The 24,859-nt window shown below is 38.2% G+C and overlaps 1 protein-coding gene across 1 annotated transcript; it reads left to right on the top strand.

Moving 5' to 3' along the window:
• The first annotated feature begins 1,522 nt into the window (after window positions 1-1,522).
• Window positions 1,523-24,579, top strand: LOC306851065 (capZ-interacting protein-like). The gene is made up of 6 exons (XM_079387120.1): window positions 1,523-1,858; window positions 16,372-16,455; window positions 16,748-16,816; window positions 16,953-17,021; window positions 20,600-20,803; window positions 23,008-24,579. Exons 1-6 carry the CDS (start codon window positions 1,853-1,855, stop codon window positions 23,416-23,418), a joined length of 843 nt encoding a protein of 280 aa, XP_079243246.1. The 5' UTR covers window positions 1,523-1,852; the 3' UTR covers window positions 23,419-24,579.
• The last annotated feature ends 280 nt before the right edge of the window (window positions 24,580-24,859 follow it).

The following is a 24,859-nucleotide window of genomic DNA, read 5'->3' as shown; positions in this document are numbered from 1 at the left end:
ACTATGGCTGCCGTCGCATCATCCAGGTGGATGCTGCACACTAGTGGTGTACAAGGAGATACCCCTGACAATGTAGAGTGCTTTGAGTGCTGGGAAAATGAATTATTATTATTATTGTCTTTGACTCGGGAACGGCTGGTGTTTCTGGGCTGAGGACAATGGTGGAGCTTCGGAGGATACGGGGGTAGTTGGGACGGAGCAGGCAGTCCGTTACTTCACTGGCGAGAAGGGGACTGGACAACGAGACTGAAACTTCTCCATTATTTCTACAACTTCATAATTTAAATAAAGAACAAGATTAATCAGCTCGATCAGGGGAAAAATCATACACTGGAAGTTCGCAGCGGATCGTCTCGCCGTCCAGCCCCAGCTGAAAGCACGCAGCAAGAGCACCGTCGGGCCAGCTCAGAAATCCTCCACATACCGTTCCAACCTCCGACCTGCCTGCAAAGCACATAACTTGTCCTAAGCAGTCATTCCTTTTAGGTCCTGTCTTCTGTAACGGAACGGAATATACATAACTCGGAAAAACAAGGAAATAGTCTTTTAATCCAAATAATAAAGGGAAAGTGCGAAACAACGTTTCCAAACACAAAATTACATTAAGGCAGAACAAAGAACTTAAGAAACAAGGGACCATAAGTACTAAATGAAGACTAATGAGGTAATTAAATTACAACAGGTGAGGAGTAATTAATCAAAAACCATGGAAACAAATGAGGAACTGAAACAGAAGGCATGAACACAGGGATAAGAAAACCAAAACAGACCATAAATGTAACAGTGTGTACTAAATCAGAAAACATTTCAAGCTGTTATGATCATGTTTCCACGTGCCTCTCTTTGGGGCATGTTGTCACATTTCACTTTCATTCTTTCGGGGGTAAATAAACAAAACAGAGTGTCTATTTACACTAAGTGCAAATAGGCCACATTATTGGCAAAGGCTATTTACATTAACTCCGCCCACCAAGGTGAGATTAGGATAGTCAACATTGCAAAAAGAGATTGTTTAACATTAGTTTCAGTGGCCTAGATGGTAACGATCTACCGAGACACGATCGACCGAGTTCGAACCCACCTTTTGCCGAACTTTTTTGTCTTCCTTTTCAAATCTCATATCGCATCGGAAAGCCATTTATTTTCAATAGAAATGAAGGAAATAATAAAAAATAAAGTATCGGGTAGGTGTCGGGAGGGCTTTATTGTTCCAATAAGGTGGCATCCATTTAAAAGCTTAATTTGAATTAAAACTATAATTTACGATACAATACTGAGGTGCAGATGATTGCCACTATTTGCAATAAGTAGTATAAATAGCAGAAAATCTTGCTATTTTAACAAAGTGTAAATAGAATCTATAGCTATTTGCACTTAGGGCAAATAGCCGCTGCCTAAACTTAAACGTGTACACTGTATTAATGAAACAAGACCACATATTTGTTCTAGACGTCTTTCTTAATGCGATATCGCGCATATGACGCACAAAACTCACGCACCTCATGCTCACATGATTGGCATCAGTTTTCAAAGCGAAACTTCAAACGGGGCATAATGCTGGTTAAAGAAGGCAATGTACTAGGTTTGTGACACAGCCAGTCTGTCATAATTGTTCATGACTCATAACTGTCCGGCTTCGAGTTTACTGACAGTAGGTTGGTCCGATCAGACGCAGATGGACACCACACAGTTTCTCTTCCTTTGTCGTTTGTGTTTTGAAGTGCTGGCAGATCTGGGTGTTGCTGACTAAACAAACGGAAAGTGTAGAGAAGCTGCTGTCTGACTGGAGAACAGACGCATCTCGGTGCTGCGCTTGGATACAGAAGATCAACGCGGATAAACCTGTTTGAGGATGGAGGTATGATCTCGTTTTATGTATCTATTACATTTTGCTTCTATGTCCTGCAATAAAAAAAGACATTTGATTTAAAAGCCTATATGAATCCATGTATATGGGACTCTAATTGACTTGATAACAGTGAGAAAAGTCACTTGTAAGTCGCTTTGGAGAAAATCGTCTGCTAAATGACTAAAAGTAAATTGAAATCCACTGACTCGCATGTGTTTATATTGACATTAAGGTAATAGTTTATAACAACTTAACTTAAGTAACAAACTAGACTTTTACAAATAATATTAATAATAACAATGTAAATGTGTTTGGTGCGTGTAACATTATTATTGCTGCTTTAAACTGCATATGTGCTTTAATGACCTTGTTTCAGTATTTGTAAATGTAATTTCGTTTTTTATACAGTCTTGCCTTTACTGTTTAGTTCTGGAAAATTTAAGGGTTGTTGCTTTTTGAGAAATTTATGAGACTACCTCTGATGACACCCCCTGGTATTTAGTAACTTTAAACAAAATTGCAAAGCTTGTTATGAAATTAAAGATTTTTTTTAATAGGAAAGTAAAGAAAGTTTATTTTTTGGTTAGCTGTGCTACTATAATCATTCAATTTTGACCCATATGTCAGCCAAAATATCTGTAACCATAAATCTCAGTTAGTCCACAGTGGCTGAAGTGAGTTACTGCAGACATATGCTGGTGAAATGACTACTCAGACTGTTTTAACCCATTGCAAGCATTGCTTTTTTCTCTTAACCACAAGCGTTAAAGTTCCTCACGTGGCATGTGGTGGTTGGGTTGTGACTTCTGCAAGTGTAATCAAAGAGCATTCAACTTGGTGTTCATCTTAAGGTCATTAAAAGGGATGTGAAAGGAGGAGGTATGCTTCTCCACAAAATGTACATGTCTGCAGTCTGCGCTCAGAGATGGGCACAAATACATCAAAATGTACTTAAAATAAAAATACAAAATACTGTGTGAAAAAATTTATTTAAATGCAAATACAAAATACTACGGAAGTTCTAAGCGGCCATGCATTATTATAATTTTTCTGTCTTGTTTTCTCGTGATCTCGACTTAATTTTCTCGTGATCTCGACATAACGAAAGTTGTTTTCTCGTGATCACGACTTAATTTTCTCGTGATCTCGACATAACGAAAGTTGTTTTGTCGTTATCATGACTTAATTTTCTGTGTATTCGGCATGAGAAAATGCTATAGAAGCATCGCAGCCTCATGGATGATCGTATTCGCTTTTACTTTGATCAGGGACTCACTCAAACTGAAATAGCTCTGTGTCTGTCAGTGATTGACGACTTACACATAAGTGTTCGACACTTGAGAAGGAGGCTGTCGGGTCTGCAACTTTATCGTCGAAGACAATATAGCGACCCTGATTTTCTCACTATAGCTACAATTACGTCGTGAGAAAACGGTTTTTACGTTGAGATCAACAACTTTCGTTATGTCGAGATCACGAGAAAATTAAGTCGTGATAACGACAAAATAACTCGTTATATCGTGATCACGAGAAAATTAAGTCGTGATAACAACAAAACAACTCGTTATGTCACGATCACGAGAAAATTAAGTCGTGATCATGAGAAAACAACTCGTTATGTCACGATCACGAGAAAATTAAGTCGTGATAACGAGAAAACAAGACAGAAAAATTATAATAATTCATGGCCGCTTAGAACTTCCGTAAAATACTGTGTAAGGAAATGTATTTAAATACAAATAGAGTATTTTGTATTTTGAAAATACACAAAATACATTTGAAATTGGCCATCCAGTGAAGTAACACTATTAAGGCCTGTTTACACCAAAAACGATAATTCTAAAGGTAACTATATTAGGGTATTCTAAGTATACAATGCAGTTGTGTCATCGGTCACTTTAAATGCTTAAGATCTTTAAAGAAAATTATCAGAAATGATTCCAATTGGCTGTCAATTCATCATTCATCATTGTTTGTGCTTTTATGGTTATAGTTGTGGTGTGCTATCTGCTATTCACTTAGATTTAGGATGTACTCACACTAGGGGCTCTGATCCATGCTTGAGCACGATTGACCCCCAAAGTCCAGTTCATTTCACAAGTGTGAATTAATGTTTTTCTACTACAAAGGACATTTTGTGGAATGGAAAGATTCCATGAATGTTAAAGGTTCCTCACTGAACCATCAATGCCAGTAAATAACCTTTATTTTTAAGAGTATGCATGTTTTGGTTACAGAATTCCCATACTTTCATTAGTGTTTCCATTGTTACTATTATTCTACAATGTAGAGAATAGTAATTAAGAAAGAGAAGGTGTGTCCATACTTTTGATTTGTGACAGTGTACATGGAAGGCACCAGTGTGTTCATTTTTAACCGAAAGTTTACATAAATGAGTGAGAGGAAGAGAGAGAGTGAAGGATGACTGAGAGAGGAAACACAGGGAGGGTCATACTCATGAGAGAAAGCTCTTCTTTGTAGTGTGACTTCAACCTAGTAGAATAATGTAAAGAGAAAAGAAGAACTTATCAGAAACACATCACTGCAGAAAGCAACACCATGTGAGAAAGTCACAAGGAAAATCCCACATACCATCACACTTAGAAAACTGGGAGTCCCCTCTGCTTGAGCATGTTGTGGAAGAAGGACAGATAACACAGCGTAACTGAAGAAGAAGATGGTAAGAAGGTAAGCTGGACAAATATTTGGGCCACAAATATTATGTAATATTGTAGTAAGCCAACAATATTTCAAGTGCTATTGGATACTGTCACAGTTACATAGTGTACACTGTCACAAATGCAATGATTACAATTGCTCCCGTCATTTAATTTTAAATATATAGAAGTTTAAAGGAACAGTTTATCCAAAACTGTCAATTGTGTAAATATTTATTCTCATTCACCCTCATGTCATTCCAAACCCATATATATTTCCTTCTTTGGTGGAACACAAAAGGAGATGTTTTGAAGAATGTTGATGCTGCTCTTTTAATGAAAGTGTATGGTAACCAGGGGTTGTGCTCTGTACTTGAGAGTCTTTTAATGTTATACAATATCTTTGTGAGAGAAATACATTGAAATTTAAGTTGTAATTTGTTGAATGTGTCCTAGCTCTCACATCAAGGGGCATATCTAGAAAATTAATTATACGGTGACAAGGGGATGGCATATGTATGTCTTGTGGATTTATGGCCTCATGTGCACATTTGTGTCCATGAATATTCATAATGGTACTATTACAAGTTATAGTCTATTTTGTTAATTAAAAAGAAGTTACAATAACAGTTTCCATTATTAACAGAGGTGGGAATGTCTGCATGTGTACATTACTGAAGATCACCCAGAACGCTGTAGTATACAGCAACACACTAGCATAGTGACCCAGAATACCCTAGCAACTCTTTAATAGAAAATAATTACAGTAGCTTACTCGACAAAGGTTCTTGTCAAGGTATTTGGACTAGGTACTTGACTTGACAAAAATACAGCAATATCTCAGATTTCCTATCCAGACGGGATTAGATTTCTCAGAGGATCTCTGCTTTGGCTGAGAAGTAGCAGTTTTCTGATTAATGAACACATTTTTGCTTTCACGTGGGTGCTAAGACTAGTGTTGTAGTCAAGACCACCTAAATCAAGAGCAAGTCAAGACCAAGACCAGAGTATGTTGATACTGAGATGAGACCGAGACCGAGTCAAGACCAAGACCAAACCAAGTGGCAACCTCTCTCTCTCTTGAAACCAACATGGAAGTGACTTAAACTACAATTCGTCAACTGGCTGCAGTCAATCCCATAGACTCCCCATGTTAAAATGCCCAACTTTACAGCAGAGAAAAACATGTTTACAGCCTGGTTCAAAAAATTATTTTGGTCTATATAGCTAATTTTACCCTTCATGACAACTGTGAGGGGGTGATTTTTTTTTTATAACTCATCCGTTTAAATTAAATCAAGCCTTAAAGTTCTGCATAATTAAGAGCGTGGCCACTTGAGTGACAGGTGGATTGGCGTTTGGCGGGAGTGGTTTCAGCAACCAGCTCCACCACATCCAGCCTTTTTGCCCATTATTTTCGTATTTCGTACAAGATGGCGACGGCCGGCTCCAGGCACTTTGAGCTTCAAAAATGCTCTTTAGAAACCTACGGGTGACGTCACGGACACTACGTCCATTTTTTTTACAGTCTATGGACCAAACCAGCACTCAAATTTCCATATTTCCACATTTATTTTTAATCAATAAACACAATTAGAATAAAAAGACACTGTATAGAGCTGTTACCAATCAAATAAATTCACTACCAACAAAATTCATCTTTGCACAGGATGTGGCACAGAAGTTGCATTTGAACTGGTACAACTACAACTGCATAAATATTGTTGAGATTTATGTTTTAAATATAAATTGATTATAGAAATATGATGGAAAAATAAGAGACTTTTAAATATGACACTAAAACCGCCAGTAAACTACACTGTAAAAAAAAAAAAAACTTGAGCAAAATTGAAGGCAACCAGCTTCCGCAGATTTTTTGAGTTCTCTCAACTTTTTGTTGTATAAACTTAAAACAACAAGTTGGGAAAACTCAAAAATCTGCTGAAGCTGGTTTTAAAGTTTGCTCAACTTTTTATTTTATTTTAATTTTTTTACAACACTGTAAAAAAATCTCAAGTTGAGAGAGCTTAAACGTTTAAGGCATCCAGCTTTAGCAAATTTTGGAGTTCTCAACTTGTTGTTTTAAGTTTAAATCTTAAGATGAGAGAATTGAAAAATCTGCTGAAGCTGGTTGCCTTACATTTTTAAGTTTGCTCAACTTTATTTAAATTTTTTTTGACAGTGTAGGTGGTGGCAAACCACTTAATGAACGAGTGACACAATCATTCATTCAACTGATTCTTTCAAAGCAGCTGATACCTTCAGTAACGAAATACCACGGTGTGTTTCTCAGAAAATCTCAACAGTTTTGCTATGGGGTTTTTTTTTTTTTGCGAAATAGCAAAAAAAATTAACTTTTAATTTTTTTTATTTTAAAACTTTTTAAATTTAATATTGTGTCTAAAATGTTATTCCCTTAACTTCTGGTTTGTTGAACTTTTGAATAAAATCAATATAATTATTGCAGGGGCGAACAAGACGTGAGGCATGCGGATCCATTTGCAAGCTTTATTCAAAGGCAAGGTCACAAAACAAGCAAGGTTCATGAAATGGCAAACAGGAACAACGCAGGCAAGACAAAGAGTAATCCTAGGGCAAGCGTGGGCCGACGATCGGCGAACAATATCCAACAGGGCAAGGCAGAGAGATAATCCAGGTACACAAGCAATAATCCAAACGAGGGGCAAACAAAGTCCGAACGGCAAGGCAAAGGGTTGATCCAGAAAACACGGGCAGGAGTCAAAACACGAGAAAACAGGCAAGGCAAGACTAGACCAACTGAGAGAGCTCCGTAGAGTAGCTATCGCTAGGATATACGCTATACAATACTCGGCGATGACAGAGAGGAAGTCAAATGCTTATAAAGCGTGTCTGAAGGGATCAGCTGTGTAATCAGTGCAATGTGAGATTGGTGACAGCAGTGTGTCGGTCAGTGCGATGGACGATGGGAGTTGTAGTCCGATGGTGAAGTGCAACAGTAGTGTAGTGCAAGAATCAATGTGGTGAGTGAGTGACCTCTGGTGGTGATTAAACGGAAGTTCATAGACAGGATTCGTGACATAGCCCCCCCCCCCCCCCCCATCCCCCAGGAGCGGCTTCCAGATGCTCCTATACAATCCAGGAGGGCGGTGGAGCGGAGGCGGAACAGGGGGAGGGATGGAGGGCCAGGTCCCCGTGGAAGTGGAGTGGCCAGGGACCGAGGCAGAGCCGTCAGAGCAGGAAACTAGGGCGGAGCCAGAGGCCAGGATAGGGCCGACAGAGCAGGGGCCCACCAGGGTGGAGCAGGAACAGGAGCCCACCAGGGCGGAGCAGATGGCACAGGAGCCCACCAGGGCGGAGTAGACAGAACAGGAGCCCACCAGGGCGGAGCGGAAGCTCTCCACGGCAGAGCAGGTGGAGCAGGAAACCACCAGACCGGAGTAGAAGACCACCAGACATGAGCAGAAGACCACCTCGGCGGAGCAGACGGACCTGAAGACCATGGCAGGGACTGGAACCTAGGGAACAATGAGACACACGAGACAGACAGAAAATTGATGGCCCCAAGGGACGAGGCAGAGAACACTAAAAAAATCATCAATAGCTTCACTGGCTGAAACTGGACATGGCAGTTCATAAATAGTCTCTATGACAGTGACAGAGTTAACATGACAGACATGGGATGCATGGATAGTCTCTGGGCTCATGACGGGCAGGTTTAAGGGTTCCAAGGCGGGTTTCTGGGTTGTGACAGACAGGGCAACAAACTCGTTATTGGCCTCCTTGAGAGTGGTTGGACAGACAGACAGTTCAATGTTAGACTCAAGGACTGGAACAGGACATACATATAATTCAGGATCTGGGGCATGGACAGAGACTGAAGCAGACAGTTCACTGACAGAAACTGGCAAGACAGACAGTTCAAAAACAGACTCATTGAGGGAAACTGGACTGACAGACATTTCAGTGACTGGAACTGGACCAACAGACAGTTCATAATCAAACACTTTGGCTGGAACAGGACCGACATAGAGTTTAAACTTAGACTCCCTGACTGAGACAGGATGGGTGGACAGTTCATTAATGGTTTCTTTGGCAATGATAGGGGTAAAAGGACAGACATAGAGTGCATTTATAGTTTCTGATTTCATGACAGGCAGGGTTAAAAGTTCACGAACGGCCCCTAGAGGTGCAACGCAACAGTCAGGAAGTTCACACATAACCTCCTTAGTTGTGACTGACGGGACTGGTAGTTCAAAGGCAGCCTCTTTGGCTGGGTCGGGACAGGACAATGGTTCATACGCCGTGACATGAGCAAAGGAAGGTTCATTAATGGCCTCCGTGGCCAGTTCAAAGCAAGGCAAGAGTTCACAGATGGCCTCTATAGCTGCGACAGGGCAGGACAAGGATTCAAAGACGGCCTCCATAGCCGTGACAGGGCAGGACAAGGATTCATAGACGGCCTCCATAGCCGTGACAGGGCAGGACGAGGATTCATAGACGGCCTCCATAGCCGTGACAGGGCTTCATAGATGGCCTCCATAGCTGTGACAGGGCAGGACGAGGATTCATAGACAGCCTCCATAGCCGTGACAGGGCTGGACGATGATTCATAGATGGCCTCCATAGCCGTGACGGCACAGGACGAGAGCTCACAGATGGCCTCCATAGCCGTGACAGGGCAGGACAAGGACTCATAGGTGGATACCACTGACACCTCTGGAGGTTCTGCAGCAGATGCTGCCACCTCTAGAGGTTCTACAGCAATACCATCAGAAGTCTCAACAAATGCAGAGAGTTTAGAAATGGTACCGTCAACCGTGACTTGACAGGCTGAGAGTGCATTACTGGGCACCACCACCATGCAAGCCTGGGGAACTGAAGACGTGATTCTGGGTGATCAACTGAGACGTGAAGAGACTCTGGAAAGTCGGCAGAGACGTAAAGAGACTCTGGAGGGTCGGCGGAGACGTGAAGAGACTCTGGAAGGTCAGCGGAGACGTGAAGAGACTCTGGAAGGTCGGCGGAGATGTGAAGAGACTCTGGCAGATCAGCTGAGACGTGGAGAGACTCGTGACGATCAGCGGAGATGTGGCTTGGCTCGTGATGATCAACGGAGACGAGGCTAGACTTGTGACGATCATCGGTGACTTGGCTTGACGAGTGCGTGCGGTGTCGCGTTCCTCCACGACACCCACAGTGAACGCTTAACCAACAGTCAATAAAGCATAGTCCATAAAATCACTTAGAGATTAATGGGGACCTTCAAGGGTTAATTGCGATTTGAGCGGCTGGTTAATGCCCTCACAAAAAAGATCTATGAGCGCACAGTCTGGCAGATCTCTAAATACTGTTGTACATAATCCTCGAGCGATCGGAAGCCTTGCTCGAGGGTTAATAACAATCTTGCAGTGTCCATACCTGGCCAATATCCACATGAGAAGCTCAAGATTCAAGATTTTTATTTGTCACATACACAATTATACAGAGTATAACCAGCAGTGAAATGTAGGTAAAGTTCGGCATGACCTGTTTGAGATTGGCTTTGTTAAAGTCTTCCGCGATGATAAAGGCAGCGTCAGGATGTTTTTTAATGTAGCCGCTGAGCACATCATGAAGCGTAGACGAAGCCAAGCCAGTGTCCGTCTGTGGTGGAATGTACATAGCAGTAACTATGATCGATGTTCGAAGATGTTCCAGATGAGGCGAGCAGGAACGCGACAGAATGGAGATATTCCTGGGATCACACCATTTCTTGTTAATCATGAAACACACTCCTCCACCCCTGGATTTACCGGCCTCTGCTGTTCTGTCCATCCGAAAAACAGAGAAGTTATCACTTGGCATTACACCAGTGTCCGGGACCATGGACGAAAGCCACGTTTCTGACAAACAAAGGATGTTGCAGTCCCTTATGTCCCGTTGGAAACTAATCCTGGCTCTAAGATCGTCCATCTTATTTTCCAAGGATTGGACATTTGCAAGCAGAATGCTCAGGAGAGGAGGACTGTGAGCCCTTTTCCGGAGTCTATCTCGAATCCCAGCGCGTTTCCCGTGGTGTTTCTTGATCCGTTGCCTCGGGGGGTTATTGTTCATCTCCGCGTTCCGAAGAATCTCCACTGGCCATGAAGGATTCCTGGATAAAGTGTCCTGGAACAGGTTAGTGTAGCGGTTTCCAATGTCCAAAAGTGTTTCTATGTTGTAGGTGATCAGTGCCGACGTGGAATAGGAAAAGTAAGTAAAAAAGTAAGTTAAAGCACAATCTCAGCGGAGCGGCCTGAACGGCGTCCGAACACAGCGGCGCCATTTTTTCAGCTGGTTCCTTGTTTTCAGCTGCTGGTTCCTTATGTGGCCGAGTATTCTGTTGCGGGGCGAACAAGACGTGAGGCATGCAGATCCATTTGCAAGCTTTATTCAAAGGCAAGGTCACAAAACAAGCAAGGTTCATGAAATGGCAAACAGGAACAACAAGTTCAAGTTCAAGTTCAAGTTGAGCTTTATTGTCATTCCGCTACATGTGGGGACATGCAGTGGAACGAAATGTCGTGTCTCGCAGGACCACGGTGCTACATAAATACAGACATTACAACAATGAAGTAAAAAAAAAAAAAAACACTATAAACCTATACACTACTAACAGATTTAACTATAAGTATACTGTATATAAGTATTTACCCTATACAAACTAAAAGGATAAAAAATACAACTATACAAAAATACAACTATACAACTATACAAAAATACAATACAAACAACGCAGGCAAGACAAAGAGTAATCCAAGGGCAAGCGTGGGTCGGCCAAAAATATCCAACAGGGCAAGGCAGAGAGATAATCCAGGTACACGAGCAATAATCCAAACAGGGTCCTAACAAAGTCCGAACGGCAAGGCAAAGGGTTAATCAAGGAAACACGGGCAGGAGTCAAAACACGAGAAAACAGGCAAGGCAAGACTAGACCAACTGAGAGAGCTCCGTAGAGTAGCTATCGCTAGGATATACGCTATAAAATACTGCTATAAATAACTGCTATTTGAAGATTCCACACTGATCACCTTCAGGTTCCATGACAGTTGGAATGCTGCCTAAATAAAGGTTTAGTAAGGCATACTTATTCTGAAATTTTTTTTGGGCCATATCATGTCAATTATAGGAACCGACACGATCGGGAGTTTTGAGTGAGGGCGTTCCGGACACAGATTTTGCTCATTGTCAAGTTGGTCTTGTGAATTAGTTGCATTACCAGCAGAAATCTGCTTGGTTTGACGGTGACTTTTGTGTGAGCGGCGATCATTCATCGAACACTTTTTTTGCTTGTGAAATTTACTGAATAAAAAAAAATGTCTAGCCTGAATCGCCTGAAATTAGTAAGTCGCTTTGGATAAAAGTGTCTGCTAAATGCTTAAATGTAAATGTAATTTCACTAAAATGTCACTAATGCTACCGCACCATAAGAAAAGAGCCTGGTTTGTGGCTAACTTGGTTTTGAAACTGAACAAATGCGTTTTAACTGCCTTTTTGTATATGTCCCTAAAAAAAGATCAGCGATATTTTTATTGGAAGAAAAGATTTTTAATAATTTTCATATCTGTGAATTTAGTTTGTAAACTTTTAGGACCACACACACGTACAGAAGGCCTTAACACTTTAGGCCAAAACTTTGCATAAAATCCATTTTGAAGCTGTAGATATGTAATAAATAAAGAATAAACATCCTGCTCAGCTTATCTTCACTATTATACAACTTGTCTTACTGCATTTTGCTTTACTGTCTAACATTGGTATTAATTCCTGGTGCACACCTAGTCTTCATAATGTTCCCTCCTGTCAGGCCTCATGATATGGTAGCTGTTTCTCCCATTGCTTTGAGTGATGTAGCACACAGAGGACCTTTGTAAAAACACAAGCTGTGTGCGTGAAAGGCCGGTGAAGGCAGTGGAAAAGTGTGATCTTCCAATGATGTAAAATTCAAACACATCATGCTTTCCTGGAATGGCTGAGATGGAGACTTACTCGCCTGTTCTCATAATAATGAGATGTGGAATGACCGTATTATTTGAGTCTTAGCTGGCAGGATTATTCAACTAGACTAGAGAGAATCAGTCCAAATCACCATTATCTTTACTTTTTCAGTTTTTCCCTGTTTTTTTTTTTTAGTTTATGTTCAATATTTTTCCTTTTACCTCATACATAGTAGATATACTCATGACCCCAAATAGGCTTGAACCTTGGCTGAACTCTCAGAGGTCAGTGTGCAGAAAGCATGAATTAAAGTAAATTGCACCATGTGCATCACGTGTTTACTGATAGTGTTCACTCCATGCAAAAGACTATCTTTAAGAGAAGCATCAAAGGTGTACCAAGAGGTCAGCTGTCAAATTTTCTTGTACATGATTAGAGGTGCAACAGTACTGTGGCGTGTGATGATAAGTATTATTTTTACATGGTAGTCAAAGATTTGTCAAAGAATTACAACGGGATTTTAAAAACAGGTTTATAATATCTGGAGAAAAGGGTCCATTAAGAATTCACATTTATCTCAATGGAAGTTACTCGGCTATAGGGTAAGGCCTAACTGGAACAGGGGTAAAATCACTGTAATGCAAGGACTGGAGTGGTTTACTGCTGTCATGATAATTCACTGTTTACAGCGTAAACTGTAATACATTGTCTGCAGATTTCACAAAACCATAGGCAATTTAGTTTTTTTTTCTGTGGTATCCTCTAACACCAATTTACGCCCTTCCAAAGGAAGATGATAATCTGAGATATGACACATGTTGTGTCTGGTGTTCTGGAGCCATACATTCAGCTGTCTCTGGATCAGTTTTGCTGTTGGATCCTCTTGTGACTGTAATTTGGTCGCTAGTAACATCTGCTCAAGTAGGACAGCCCTGTGGGAAACTTTGTGGTTTTCCTTTATAAATAAAGGTTTGGTTAGAACTAAAAAGGGATTTACAGTCTGATACGTTCATTAAGAACTTTGCTGGTTCTTTAGTAAACCAATATGTACTAGTGCTTTAACGTATTAAGTACTGTGAATGTGCACTTGTAATCTACTTCAAATTTTAAAGATACAGTGAAAAACACTTTATTTTCTTTATGAGTTTTGTTACTTAGCAGAAACACTGTCAGTGTGGAAGCACAAGATGAACCTGCTGTTAGGCTGCTGTTGTGAAACTGTCCTGAAAGTGAATATGCTTCCATTAGAAATTCCATTTTGCACTTACTGTATACACTGCTTCACTACTTCAGTGTTTCTCATACCACAAACTGCACATGAGCTTTCTCCTCTGACATGGTTTTGCTCAAGTATAACTGACCTAGACTCTTACAGGCCGGTCTGTGGTTTATTTCTCAGGCCACAGCACCCTAAAATAGAGCTTTCTGTACTCCCACTCCCAAAGCGAGCCCATAATTCCCACCCATCTTACAGATTTATCCAAAGATAGGGTTAAAACGATCTCTGGCTTACTGATGTAGGTAAAATGATGCATTGTGTGTCTTGTTTTGTTTAACAGATTTTACTCTTTTAATTGGAACTGAATGTTTTGACTAATTCGACTTGACTGTAATATTAATGTACATCACCCCCCCAACCCAAAAAAACCCCCATCACATTTAAGTAAAATTATGTATCTCCTAAATTCCTTGGAAGAAATACAAAGTCATAAACATATATTACTATGGATGACATATTTCAACGCTCTCCATTGTGATGTTTTTTTCCTAGGGATTTCTTCTCATGTCCTCTTTACCAAAAATACCAATAAAGGTGGGTTTAAAAAACATTAAACAAATTCATGACCCTATTGTCCTTGTTGTGAAGTTTACCCTTTTTACAGGGACTTTGTTTTCGAAGGACAGGAAAGAGTTAACAATCATGGGCACCAAAGTAATGAGTCAAGGGGTGGGTGGTCTCAGGGGAATTCTGCTTATCACGGGCGAAGAAAAGGAACTGCAGGAAATGGAGGGAAGTGGATTGGGGGAAACACGTCTTCTTTCTGTGCTTGTAAGCACAAATGTGTGCAGTGAAAGTGTGTGATATTAAGTGATAGAGTGTGCTTTTGTGGCTGGAGGAAGCAAGGCGAGTGGGGTCACTGTGTGTGTGGAAATCTAGTTAAATGAAGTGTGGAAAGTGTGTCTATTTGGGAGATTTGGGAAGAATGTTGGTGGAGAGATGTATTTCAGTTTGCAAAGTCTGGCAGAGCCACATAGAGAGAAAAAGGCAAGTGCAAAATAAGCTATTGCCAAGAACAAGTGTTTACTCTTGTGTTTGAGGTGTTGAAACATACTTTGGGATAATGTTCAGCACAGATTCAGCCATGGCAAATGCTTCACTTTTCAGTGAAACACTGATATATTCCTCGTGATGAGATAGACTCCCCCAGACAGTAAGTGTGATGCTGGTCAGCTGTGTTGCTGATAAACTCAGAATACACCCATGTTTGTTCTTCAAGGGAAAACAGCTGCTGTGTCCAGAATGTAAAACTAGTGTGCTGCATACTACAAAGTATAGCTCACAATTGTGACGTTGTATTTCTTATAAACAAATTCTGACAAATCTGACATATCTGACAAATTCAACTTTTTTTTCATATCTGGAATTTTATCTCTCAGTTACAAATTTATATATCCTAATTCTGATTTCTTATCTTACAATTGCAACTTTATATTTCAGAATTGCAACTTCTTTTTTTTGTAATTGTGGTTTTATATCTCACAACTGCAACTTTATATCTTTTGTTCACATATTTATATAACCCACTTTTGACTTGATATCTCAGAATTGCTACTTTTATCTCATAATTATGACTTGATATCTCACAATTGCTACTTTTATCTCATAATTATGACTTGATATCTCACAATTGCTACTTTTATCTCATAATTATGACTTGATATCTCACAATTGCTACTTTTATCTCATAATTATGAATTGATATCTCACAATTGCTACTTTTATCTCATAATTATGACTTGATAGCTCACAATTGCTACTTTTATCTCATAATTATGAATTGATATCTCACAATTGCTACTTTTATCTCATAATTATGAATTGATATCTCACAATTGCTACTTTTATCTCATAATTATGAATTGATATCTCACAATTGCTACTTTTATCTCATAATTATGACTTGATAGCTCACAATTGCTACTTTTATCTCATAATTATGACTTGATATCTCACAATTGCTACTTTTATCTCATAATTATGAATTGATATCTCACAATTGCTACTTTTATCTCATAATTATGACTTGATAGCTCACAATTGCTACTTTTATCTCATAATTATGACTTTAGATCTCACAGTTGCAACTTCGTTCTTATAATTCCGGTTTATTTTGCACAATTGTGACTATAGCTTTCAAAAACAAATGAATATCTCTCAAATTAAATTTTTTTTTCTCATAAATGCATAGTCATATTTCTCACTCACAAATGTATGCATCATAATTGTGACACTGTCATAAATGTGGCTCTATTAAAAAACGGTAAAGTATAGCCCGCCTCTCCACCACCCCCCTCTCTGTGGTTCTGATGTCACCATTTCATAGTTTTGAAAGGTCTTTAATTTTCCAGTTGTTCTTAAGTAAGAAAACATGTCTAGTAAAAACAAGCACATGCTGAATTTTGATCCTATTATTGCATCATGCTTGTCTTATATAATAGGCCTGAAAAAGATGTAAAATGAGCAGTAGGGTGTGCGCTTTCCCCCGCAAGCTTCCTTGCTTGTGTTGGGCGGTCTGAGCTTCACTACAGGCCCTGTGGGATTCTGTGTCAATAAAGCGAGATCAGGGTACTGCGGTCCATCAGCAAAGAATATCCAACAGTAACACATTTGAGTGAAACAAACAGTTTCTGCTTTTCTGCTTGCAGGAGGAAGCGCCAGTCAAGCAGTCAGTAGCTCAGCTGGCTGGAAAACTCAAAGGTTATGCACTGCCAATGCCAGGAAACATGGAGGTAGTGGAACTTCTGACGTCTTTCTGTTTGTCTCTTGGTTGTTCCTAATCAAAATTACGTTTGCTTTTATTCATATAATGATTAAATTAAACGGTACAAAAATCCTTGAGGACTGGTTCTGAAGCAATGTGTGTCAACGTTGGTCTGCAAATTAACTGAGGAGTTCTACTGTTAACAAAAGTGGTGTTTCCACCTAGAGTCAGTTACAAAGTCTGCTGAAAGTCTTGTTAGTGAATAATGAACATATTCTATTTTCATGTATTGTAGCTTACAGTACGGTTCTGAATTGCAGGTGATATCTATGAGAAGACCCCCATGTTCTCTGGTGATAAACAACCAAAACGATGAAGAACATGAAGAGGTGAGCATGTAAACATTGACACATTAGTTACTATGATTAATGTTAAAACACCTAGTTATATCTTTATGCCAGGAATCATGTAAAATGGTCTCATCTCAAATGTCTTTGAAGTAACTTTTTTTTGTTGTTGTTGCAGAAGTCGTCTGTTTATCCTCCTCCTCCTAAGATGAAGCTAAAGAGTTCACCCCTCATTGAAAAACTACAGGTGAAATTTCTTTACACAAGATCTTAGTTTCTACCATCTGTTTGCACAGGTTTTCACCATATGAAAGATGCATTTGAAAGATGCTGACCTTGTGGGTTTGTTAGGTTGCTTATCAATTTTACATATAATTTCCGAAGTGAACTTTCATTCAGGAAACAGGAAACCTGTTGCCTTGTGAAACAATTCGCTGAAATATGTGATTGCTAAACATGACGAAGAAGACAAAGATGAGTCCAAACAGGCCTTAATTAATCAACAAACAGATATGAGTTCACAACCAAGGTGTAGTAGCATACAAATAATACTGGATGAAGCAAACAAACAAAGGGAGCTAATGAGTTAATTACAGTTTTCAACTGCTTACATTTTTAAAACTTTGCCTCTTTTTAAAACTTTACACACAAATCCAAGAATTGCACACACAAAATTCCTCACATATCTGCAAAATGAAGCACTGCGTTCAAAATATCACAATCACATCTCAAAAGCAAACATTTGTCTTATGTTGCAAACACCTTTGCCATAATATATTATTTATGGATATATCATGCACACACAGCTATTCAAAACCTAAAGCTCTCTTTCATGAGCTCCTATGTACATTTCTGTACAATATTGAAAGTAATTGGCAGAGAGATGTTGAAAAATTATTTTTTTACTGTAAGCATCTGATTACAGTTGTGTGTCTCACCCACCCACACGAGTACCAGAGCAATTGGGACTGGAGCGACTGGACTGTGCTCAGGGGCACTATTTTAAGGTAGTATCATCTAAATCTGAGAGCTGGTCCAACTCCCTGAATTTGGTCGAATATTCAATCAATTAAAAAGGCCTTCTTTTGTGAGGGAGATGAAGTCTGATGCTACATCCATTGTTTTTATGGGTCCAGTATTCTGTCATGTTGCTAAGTTTCTTAGGCACAAACATGACAACAAAGCGAAATATGAGTCCAAACAGGCTTTAATTAATCCACAAAGAAGATATAAGAGTTCACAACCAAGGCGTAGTAACATACAAACAATACTGGACCTAGGAAACTACAGAAACTGACGTCATTTACACATGAGGAAACAAAGGGAGCCAATGAGTTAATTAATGAGTAACAGTTGAACTGAATGAGACTGAATCAAACACACTGGGAAACTAGGGTCAAATAATGAGGCAAACAGAACCAACAACACAATGAAACAAAGCCTAGATGTTACAGAAACATGCAGGGAATTGTTTGAGTTTTCATTTTAAATGCATATGCTTCCTGCAGCATTAATAGGAATCTCCTTTTATTTTTTATTTATTTGTAAAGGGCAACTTATGGTCTATTTTGAACATCAAAATATTAGTCATATTATAGAATTTTGCAATTATACTTGTACTTGCTCCTACTTTTAGAAAACTCTACTGTCACCTAGTGTTGAAAATGTGCTGTTGCAAGGGCATATCAAACAAGACCACCCAATGGCTAAAGATGTTCAGAATGGCATGCTACAATGATACTCTTAGTATTTATGCAGTAGTTTATATTATAGTATGTATACTATACATACAATAGTATGCAAATGGAGTTCTTCTGTTATAACCAATGAGCTCAATATAATAATATCCACTAAGACATTTTATTGCAGTATACAGTGTTAATGTGCAGTTTGCAGTAAACAATATTCAAGGATTTTAACACAACTATTCTGCCACCTAGAGTTTAAATAGTAGTACTGCATTGTCAATACCTGGAACTAAACTCTACACAGCATCTCTCATGAGAAGGGTCTAGTTTGTTTGAACTGTCATTGGTCCGTGGGATACGTCTGCTCATAAGAGGGACAGGGCTGCACTGTCTCCTCCAATTGGTTCAGGCAAGGACTCTAATGAGATAACGGCTTAGCCTCAGTCGCTGAATGCTGAGCTGTACTAGACTCGTCTTAGCAGCTATCAGGCAGTCATGGGACAAAAGGGTTGCCATTTCTCTCTCTTCTTGTTCTCTCCTGTACAGGTAGGAGATATTAATTTCAGAATAACATATTTCATTTTACAGTGCAAGTTTAAATTTTGTAGTTTTTTATGTTGCTGTTTCTTGAGGTATATATATCTATATGTTTCACTTCTGTCATACTGATAATAATATCTGCTCATACGATTTAGATCATTTGTTTTTTTAATTTGTTGAGATCAGGCTTATTCGTTTTAGCCAGAACCAGTGGAATATAAACTAAGCCTGATCTATGTCCAACAGCCTATCCCAGAGGTTAACCATGGGTAACACACAGGTAGCCAAGGTAAAGATAATTTTAAAAACTTAGATACACTCTCAAAAATAAAGGTGCTTCACGATGCCATAGAAGAACCTTTTTGTCTAAATGGCTCCATAAAGAACCTTTAACATCTGAAGTACTTTTCTGTTTAACAGAAGGTTATTTGTGGTGAAAGAAGGTTCTTCAGATTGTAAAAAGGTAAGAAAGAGATGTTTTTTTTAAAGAACCTTTGACTGAATGGTTCTTTGTGGAACCAAAAATGGTTCTTCTATGGCATTGCTTGAAGAACCTTTTGAAGCACCTTTATTTTTAAGAGTGTATCACTGTGAATGGCCTGACGAACATGTTTTTAATTGCCATTTAAAAGCAATTAAAAAAAAAAAAGTTATATTTAAAAAAAAAAATTCTGACAGCATTCTACAAACATGAATAACTAATAATTTGTTGTTTTTATTTATTTATTTTTATTAATTAAAATATTTTAACATATTAAGTATATTGCATTTTCAATTTTTACTAAAATATTAGCTTGCTATAATATAAAATTAAATGTTGTTTTTTTATTGTATTCACTTTTTAAAATAATATTTACATGTGTAACATTACATTTTATATTTCCATATTAAAATACTATGTTTCTTTTAATAAGTTTGTCAAATAAGTTTGATTGATTACTTATTTCTTATTTTATTAATTGGCTTTTTGCCTTTAGTAAAGAGAGAGAGAGAGAGAGAACAGGTTAAAGACATGACCCAGGCCAAACTCAAACCTGAGTACCCTTTTATTTTATTATCATTGATATACTATTATAGTTTTTGTTATTCTAAATTAAATTTGAGTTTTTATGTTTTTACTTTAGTCTTAGTAATTTTGTTAGTTTGTCATTTTATTAATTAGTATATATTTATTTTTAATTAATTTTAGTTTATTTAGTTTAAGTTATTTTAGAATAGAAACTTAGAAACTAGCTGATATATATATATATATATATATATATATATATATATATATATATATATATATATATATATATATATATATAAATATTTTTTTCTTACTGTTTTAGCTAACCCGGTGTTGAGCACAACAGTTATATATCTTGAACGATGCACTGCACTGTGTGCCACTAAATACAAATTTAATAATGAGTAAAATAATTGGTCATTTAACTCCCACAGTTTTATTTACATCTCATCATCAGTAAGTTGCATTATGTTAATGTACATTATATCATCCACTTTGGTATAATGAGCATTTTAGAAATATTTTCATTTGACCACTAGTTTTGTCTCTATGCAAGAACATAACAGATTGTTTCCTTCTCTCTTTAAGGCCAATCTTGCCCTCTCTCCAACTGTCCTGATCTCCCCACCCAAAAGTCCAGAGTCCAAACAGCCGTCCACTGCCTCCAGTCCCATCAGCCCCTGCAGCTCCCTGAGCTCCACCCTGCAGCCCACTCAGCTGTCCTGCGAAGATGAGGCGCCGGTTAGCTTCGAGCAGCCGGTCGAGGGTACTCCACTGCCTAGCATCAACAAGGTCAATTAGTTTATCAATAGCAATACAAAGGATCTCACTTTCCAAAATACATTTAAAGTATGCTTTACTCTTGTTTGGGAACTTACTGTAACGTTGATGAGACACAAACTTGAAAACCTTAGAATGAAGATTTGATTCAGATAAAGAAGTGACATTCATTTGTGTTCAGTACCAAATATTTACACTTAACTGGGCTGACACAAATTCCTTACTTCAGAAGAGTGTAAATGTCTGGGACGTGATAATGGTAAAAAAAATTAAATGGTAGAAAAATATCTTTCAGTGCTTTTACAAGTGAACACAAAGTTTCTCAGGGTACTTTTTCAAGAGATAGCAAATATTGTGTGTGAGAATGCAAAAGTTGCGTCGAGAAAATGCAAAATTTCTCTGAGTAATGCAACAATTGCAAGAGATGAGAAAGCATTGAAATATGATTTTTCTTCCCATTTCATAATAGTTTTTATCACTATGTCTCCTTAGGGACTCCATGCTTAATGGTCTAATGCTCGCTTGCTATATAAAAATATAAATAAAATATGATATAATATAAATATGCATTAATATTACTTTGTAGAAAAATACCAACATTTTTGCATTTTTTAGGGATACTTGGAATTTACTTAAGTATTGTAACGAGTTTAGGAGTGCATCAGTAAATAATTATTGGAAATGCAAGGCTCAGGCTGTACACATATTTTGGACTGCGAGTGATCATTTAAGTTCAGTTGATCATTGAAAACGTGTACTTGTTGTAGACTAATGTGAATTGCAAAACATGATCTCTTGAAAGTTCAGCAGTAACCTTTTACAGGCTTTGCGGTTTCTCAGAGACTCTCTGATGTGTGCAGAATAGGATCTGATAATATCAGCATCAAGGTGCACGTCTCTTTGCGTGCAGCCAGTATTGTTGGCTTAAGCGCTGTGTAAGCCTATAGAGACTGTCCATGCACTGCCTGAGGACATAACAACAGCGTTTGCAAACTCTAATCCAATCAGGCCACTTCTGCATCACACCCTCTGCACCGCTTCAAGGAGCATTCACAAGAGAATGCAGCCATAACACATGATTGTTTATATTCTGCCCTTAGCTGCTGAACTATGCTCTTTGATTCGGGAATGCAAATATAATCTACTACTGTACATTTGACAAATTATGCAGTATTCATAAAGAGCCCGCTACATTGAATGCATATTCCACAATGGCTCAACTCAACCTTCCAGTTTCATTGCGAGAAATAATTTGGTAGTAATACCAGCTTTAAATGTAATTTTTTTCTCTTACATAAAATATTTTGATATATTATTGCATATTGCATCAAGTAAATAGGCAGTATGTAGTGCAGGGGTCTACTACACTACATTAATGCTGTTTAGAGTTCAAATTTAAGTCACGAGATTTGCAAATAAATCACTATTTTGAAACAGTCTGATGAATGGATTCACAAAAAGGTCTGAATCTGTTTGTAATTCAGTTTGATTAATTTGGAAAGTTCACTCACTTACCGAATAATTTTTAGTGATTTCTAACACTGAAATAATAACGGCATGTTGTGTAAGACAGGAAACATAATAATGAGATGTTTGGATGAGATGTTTAATTCACTGTAGAAACCAAACTATTATTTTATTATTTATACGCACAATTCTCTTTTTGTTTGTTGTGTGTAAAATCTAGCAAATCCAATACTGCCGTCATGAGCACCAGCTATGTTTGCAAAACCTAATCTTTCCACCTAGACATCATTTTAGGGCATCATATGTGTGCTTCTAACATGCTGGCTATATTAAAAAACTAAGCAGAAACCATCACAGGAAGGAAGCTGCAGGAACCAGTCCTAGATTGAATTGCGACAAGCTCAGTTTGACTAGTCAAGAAGAATGTTGATTATAAATGAGCTTTTATTTCACTTCAGTAAATGAGTATTGTGTTGTTAGCTTAGCAACATGCTAATGCCACACTCTGCTGGAATCAGTTGTGAGTCGATTGATTGTCCTGTCTGGTAAACATGACGAGGGCTATTTGTATGGCACAGGGAGTTACAGCTATGAGGTTCTATGCAGTTAGCATGTTGTTTATGTAGCATTGCAGCTAAGTATGTTTTGAAACAAAATATGTCAGTTGTAGTCTGTAGTTGATTAAAGTAATGAATGAATTCTACGTGTACAGTCTCGGCCAGTCTGATTTTTTTGCATTCACTTCACAGAGTCGAGCTAGGCTGTCTTTTAAGCGACGGCTGCCCACACGACAACACAGGAAGTCAGCTTGTGAGGAGGCAAAATGGAACGAGGGATTTCACTCTCTGTGTGAACCAGATAGTCAACACCAGAATGGAGATGAAGGGGAATTGATTGGTGGGCCTTCGCAGGAAGATACAGAAGATAAAATGGACTCTGCTCAACCCACCAATGGCCCAAAAGAGGAAAGGACAGAGCACAGAGATGTGCCCCAAGAAAATGAGGGGACCCAAGTAACCCATATAGAAAATGAGGAAGTAACTGAAGGAGGATATGAACCTTCTGACTGTAAACAGGCCCAAAAAGAAGAGAAGGAAGAGACAGAAGAGCACAGGACAGAAGTGAGAGAGGAAGAGGATGCAGCGAAAAACCCAGAATAGAAGCAAAAGGGTAATGGTCATCAAATTGGATTTTTTTTTTATTTCCAATGAGCATTGATTTAGCAACCTAGAATAATGAGAAGATTATTGCAGACAACAATTGGAGTTTTTCTAAAAAAATGTTCAGGTGAACTCATTGAGAACAGACTCCAGTATAGATGAAGAGGGACAATGAGGGACTTAACATTGCTAAAGCAAATATTACACAAATGGTTAGATGTCATCAACACACTCTCATTTGTAACTGTTTTATGTTTTGGAGAATTGATGGTGAATTTGTACAATCTAATTTGTATGTTTGTTTTTTAAAGTTTTTTTTAGGTTTTTGTACAAATAAAATTGTACAAATTTACCAACTGCAAAAAAATAAAATAAATAAATAATAATAAATAAAAAATGTAGTTTTATCAAGAGATCAGGTGGGATCTTATAGCTACAATGAAGCCATTACATCAAACCCTGAGTTTCTATTCAAACTCTGTAGGGTACGTCTGAGTAATTCATATGCCTCTATCTTGCTTGCTTTTGCTTTTAATAAACTTATGTTGAATTCTTATTTGCTGTTCAGAGAACGAGAACGCTTTAACCTTTGGAGAGCATTTTCCATTTTAAAAGTTCCAGCCTTCACCCGGTTTGAATATTTATGTGATTCAATTTAAAAAATGACAAATATAATTGAAATAGAAGTGTTTTTATTGACGTGTCAGTTTTATTGACATGCCTCTGTGACAGTCCTAGGCTCTGTAAACAGCAAAAGTTGGCTAGAAATGCTTCTTAAGTACTTCAAAATGCTTTATCTGTCAGTCATTTTGAGTGTTTAGGTTTGCTGACATTGAGTTGGTTGAGAGGCTTGTGGAGAGGGTGTGTGGTTAAAGTTGCAAAATCATGAGTTACTTACTGCACTTCTATTGTCTGATGATTAATGAAATGCACAGAGTTTTTAAATCGTGCAGAAAAATGATAAGATAAATATAAACAAAGAACTAGTAGCAGATATTGTGAAAGCCAAATTGACCTGCAGTCTCCACTGCTGCTATGCAAAGAAACTTTATTATTAAATAAAATGCCTGGAATGTATCACTGTGACTGCAAAGCTACTGTACTGCATCAATGACTTTTTACTTCCCATATAAGAGTGAATAAAGAGCTTTATTTACACTTACCAGATGCTCTCGTTTATTATGTACAGTAATTAAGGGTTAAGCATCTGTAATGAATTGTAGTCCTCTTTGTTTAACATAAAAGGGATACTTAAGTCAAAAATGAAAATCATATCATTTACTCACCCAATTGGCTTTTCCTCTGTTGAACTCAGAAATAATTATTCTGCAGAATGCTAAAGCTGCTGACAATGAAAGTGAAAATATGCAAACCCCCTTATTATGAATCGATTTTCCATTAAAATATAGGCTAAATACATATCAAAATGTCAATTATGATT

Source organism: Barbus barbus (assembly GCF_936440315.1).
Source record: "Barbus barbus genome assembly, chromosome: 31".
In the NCBI taxonomy this organism is placed as follows: domain Eukaryota; kingdom Metazoa; phylum Chordata; class Actinopteri; order Cypriniformes; family Cyprinidae; genus Barbus; species Barbus barbus.
This window is presented reverse-complemented; position numbering and strand designations above follow the sequence as displayed.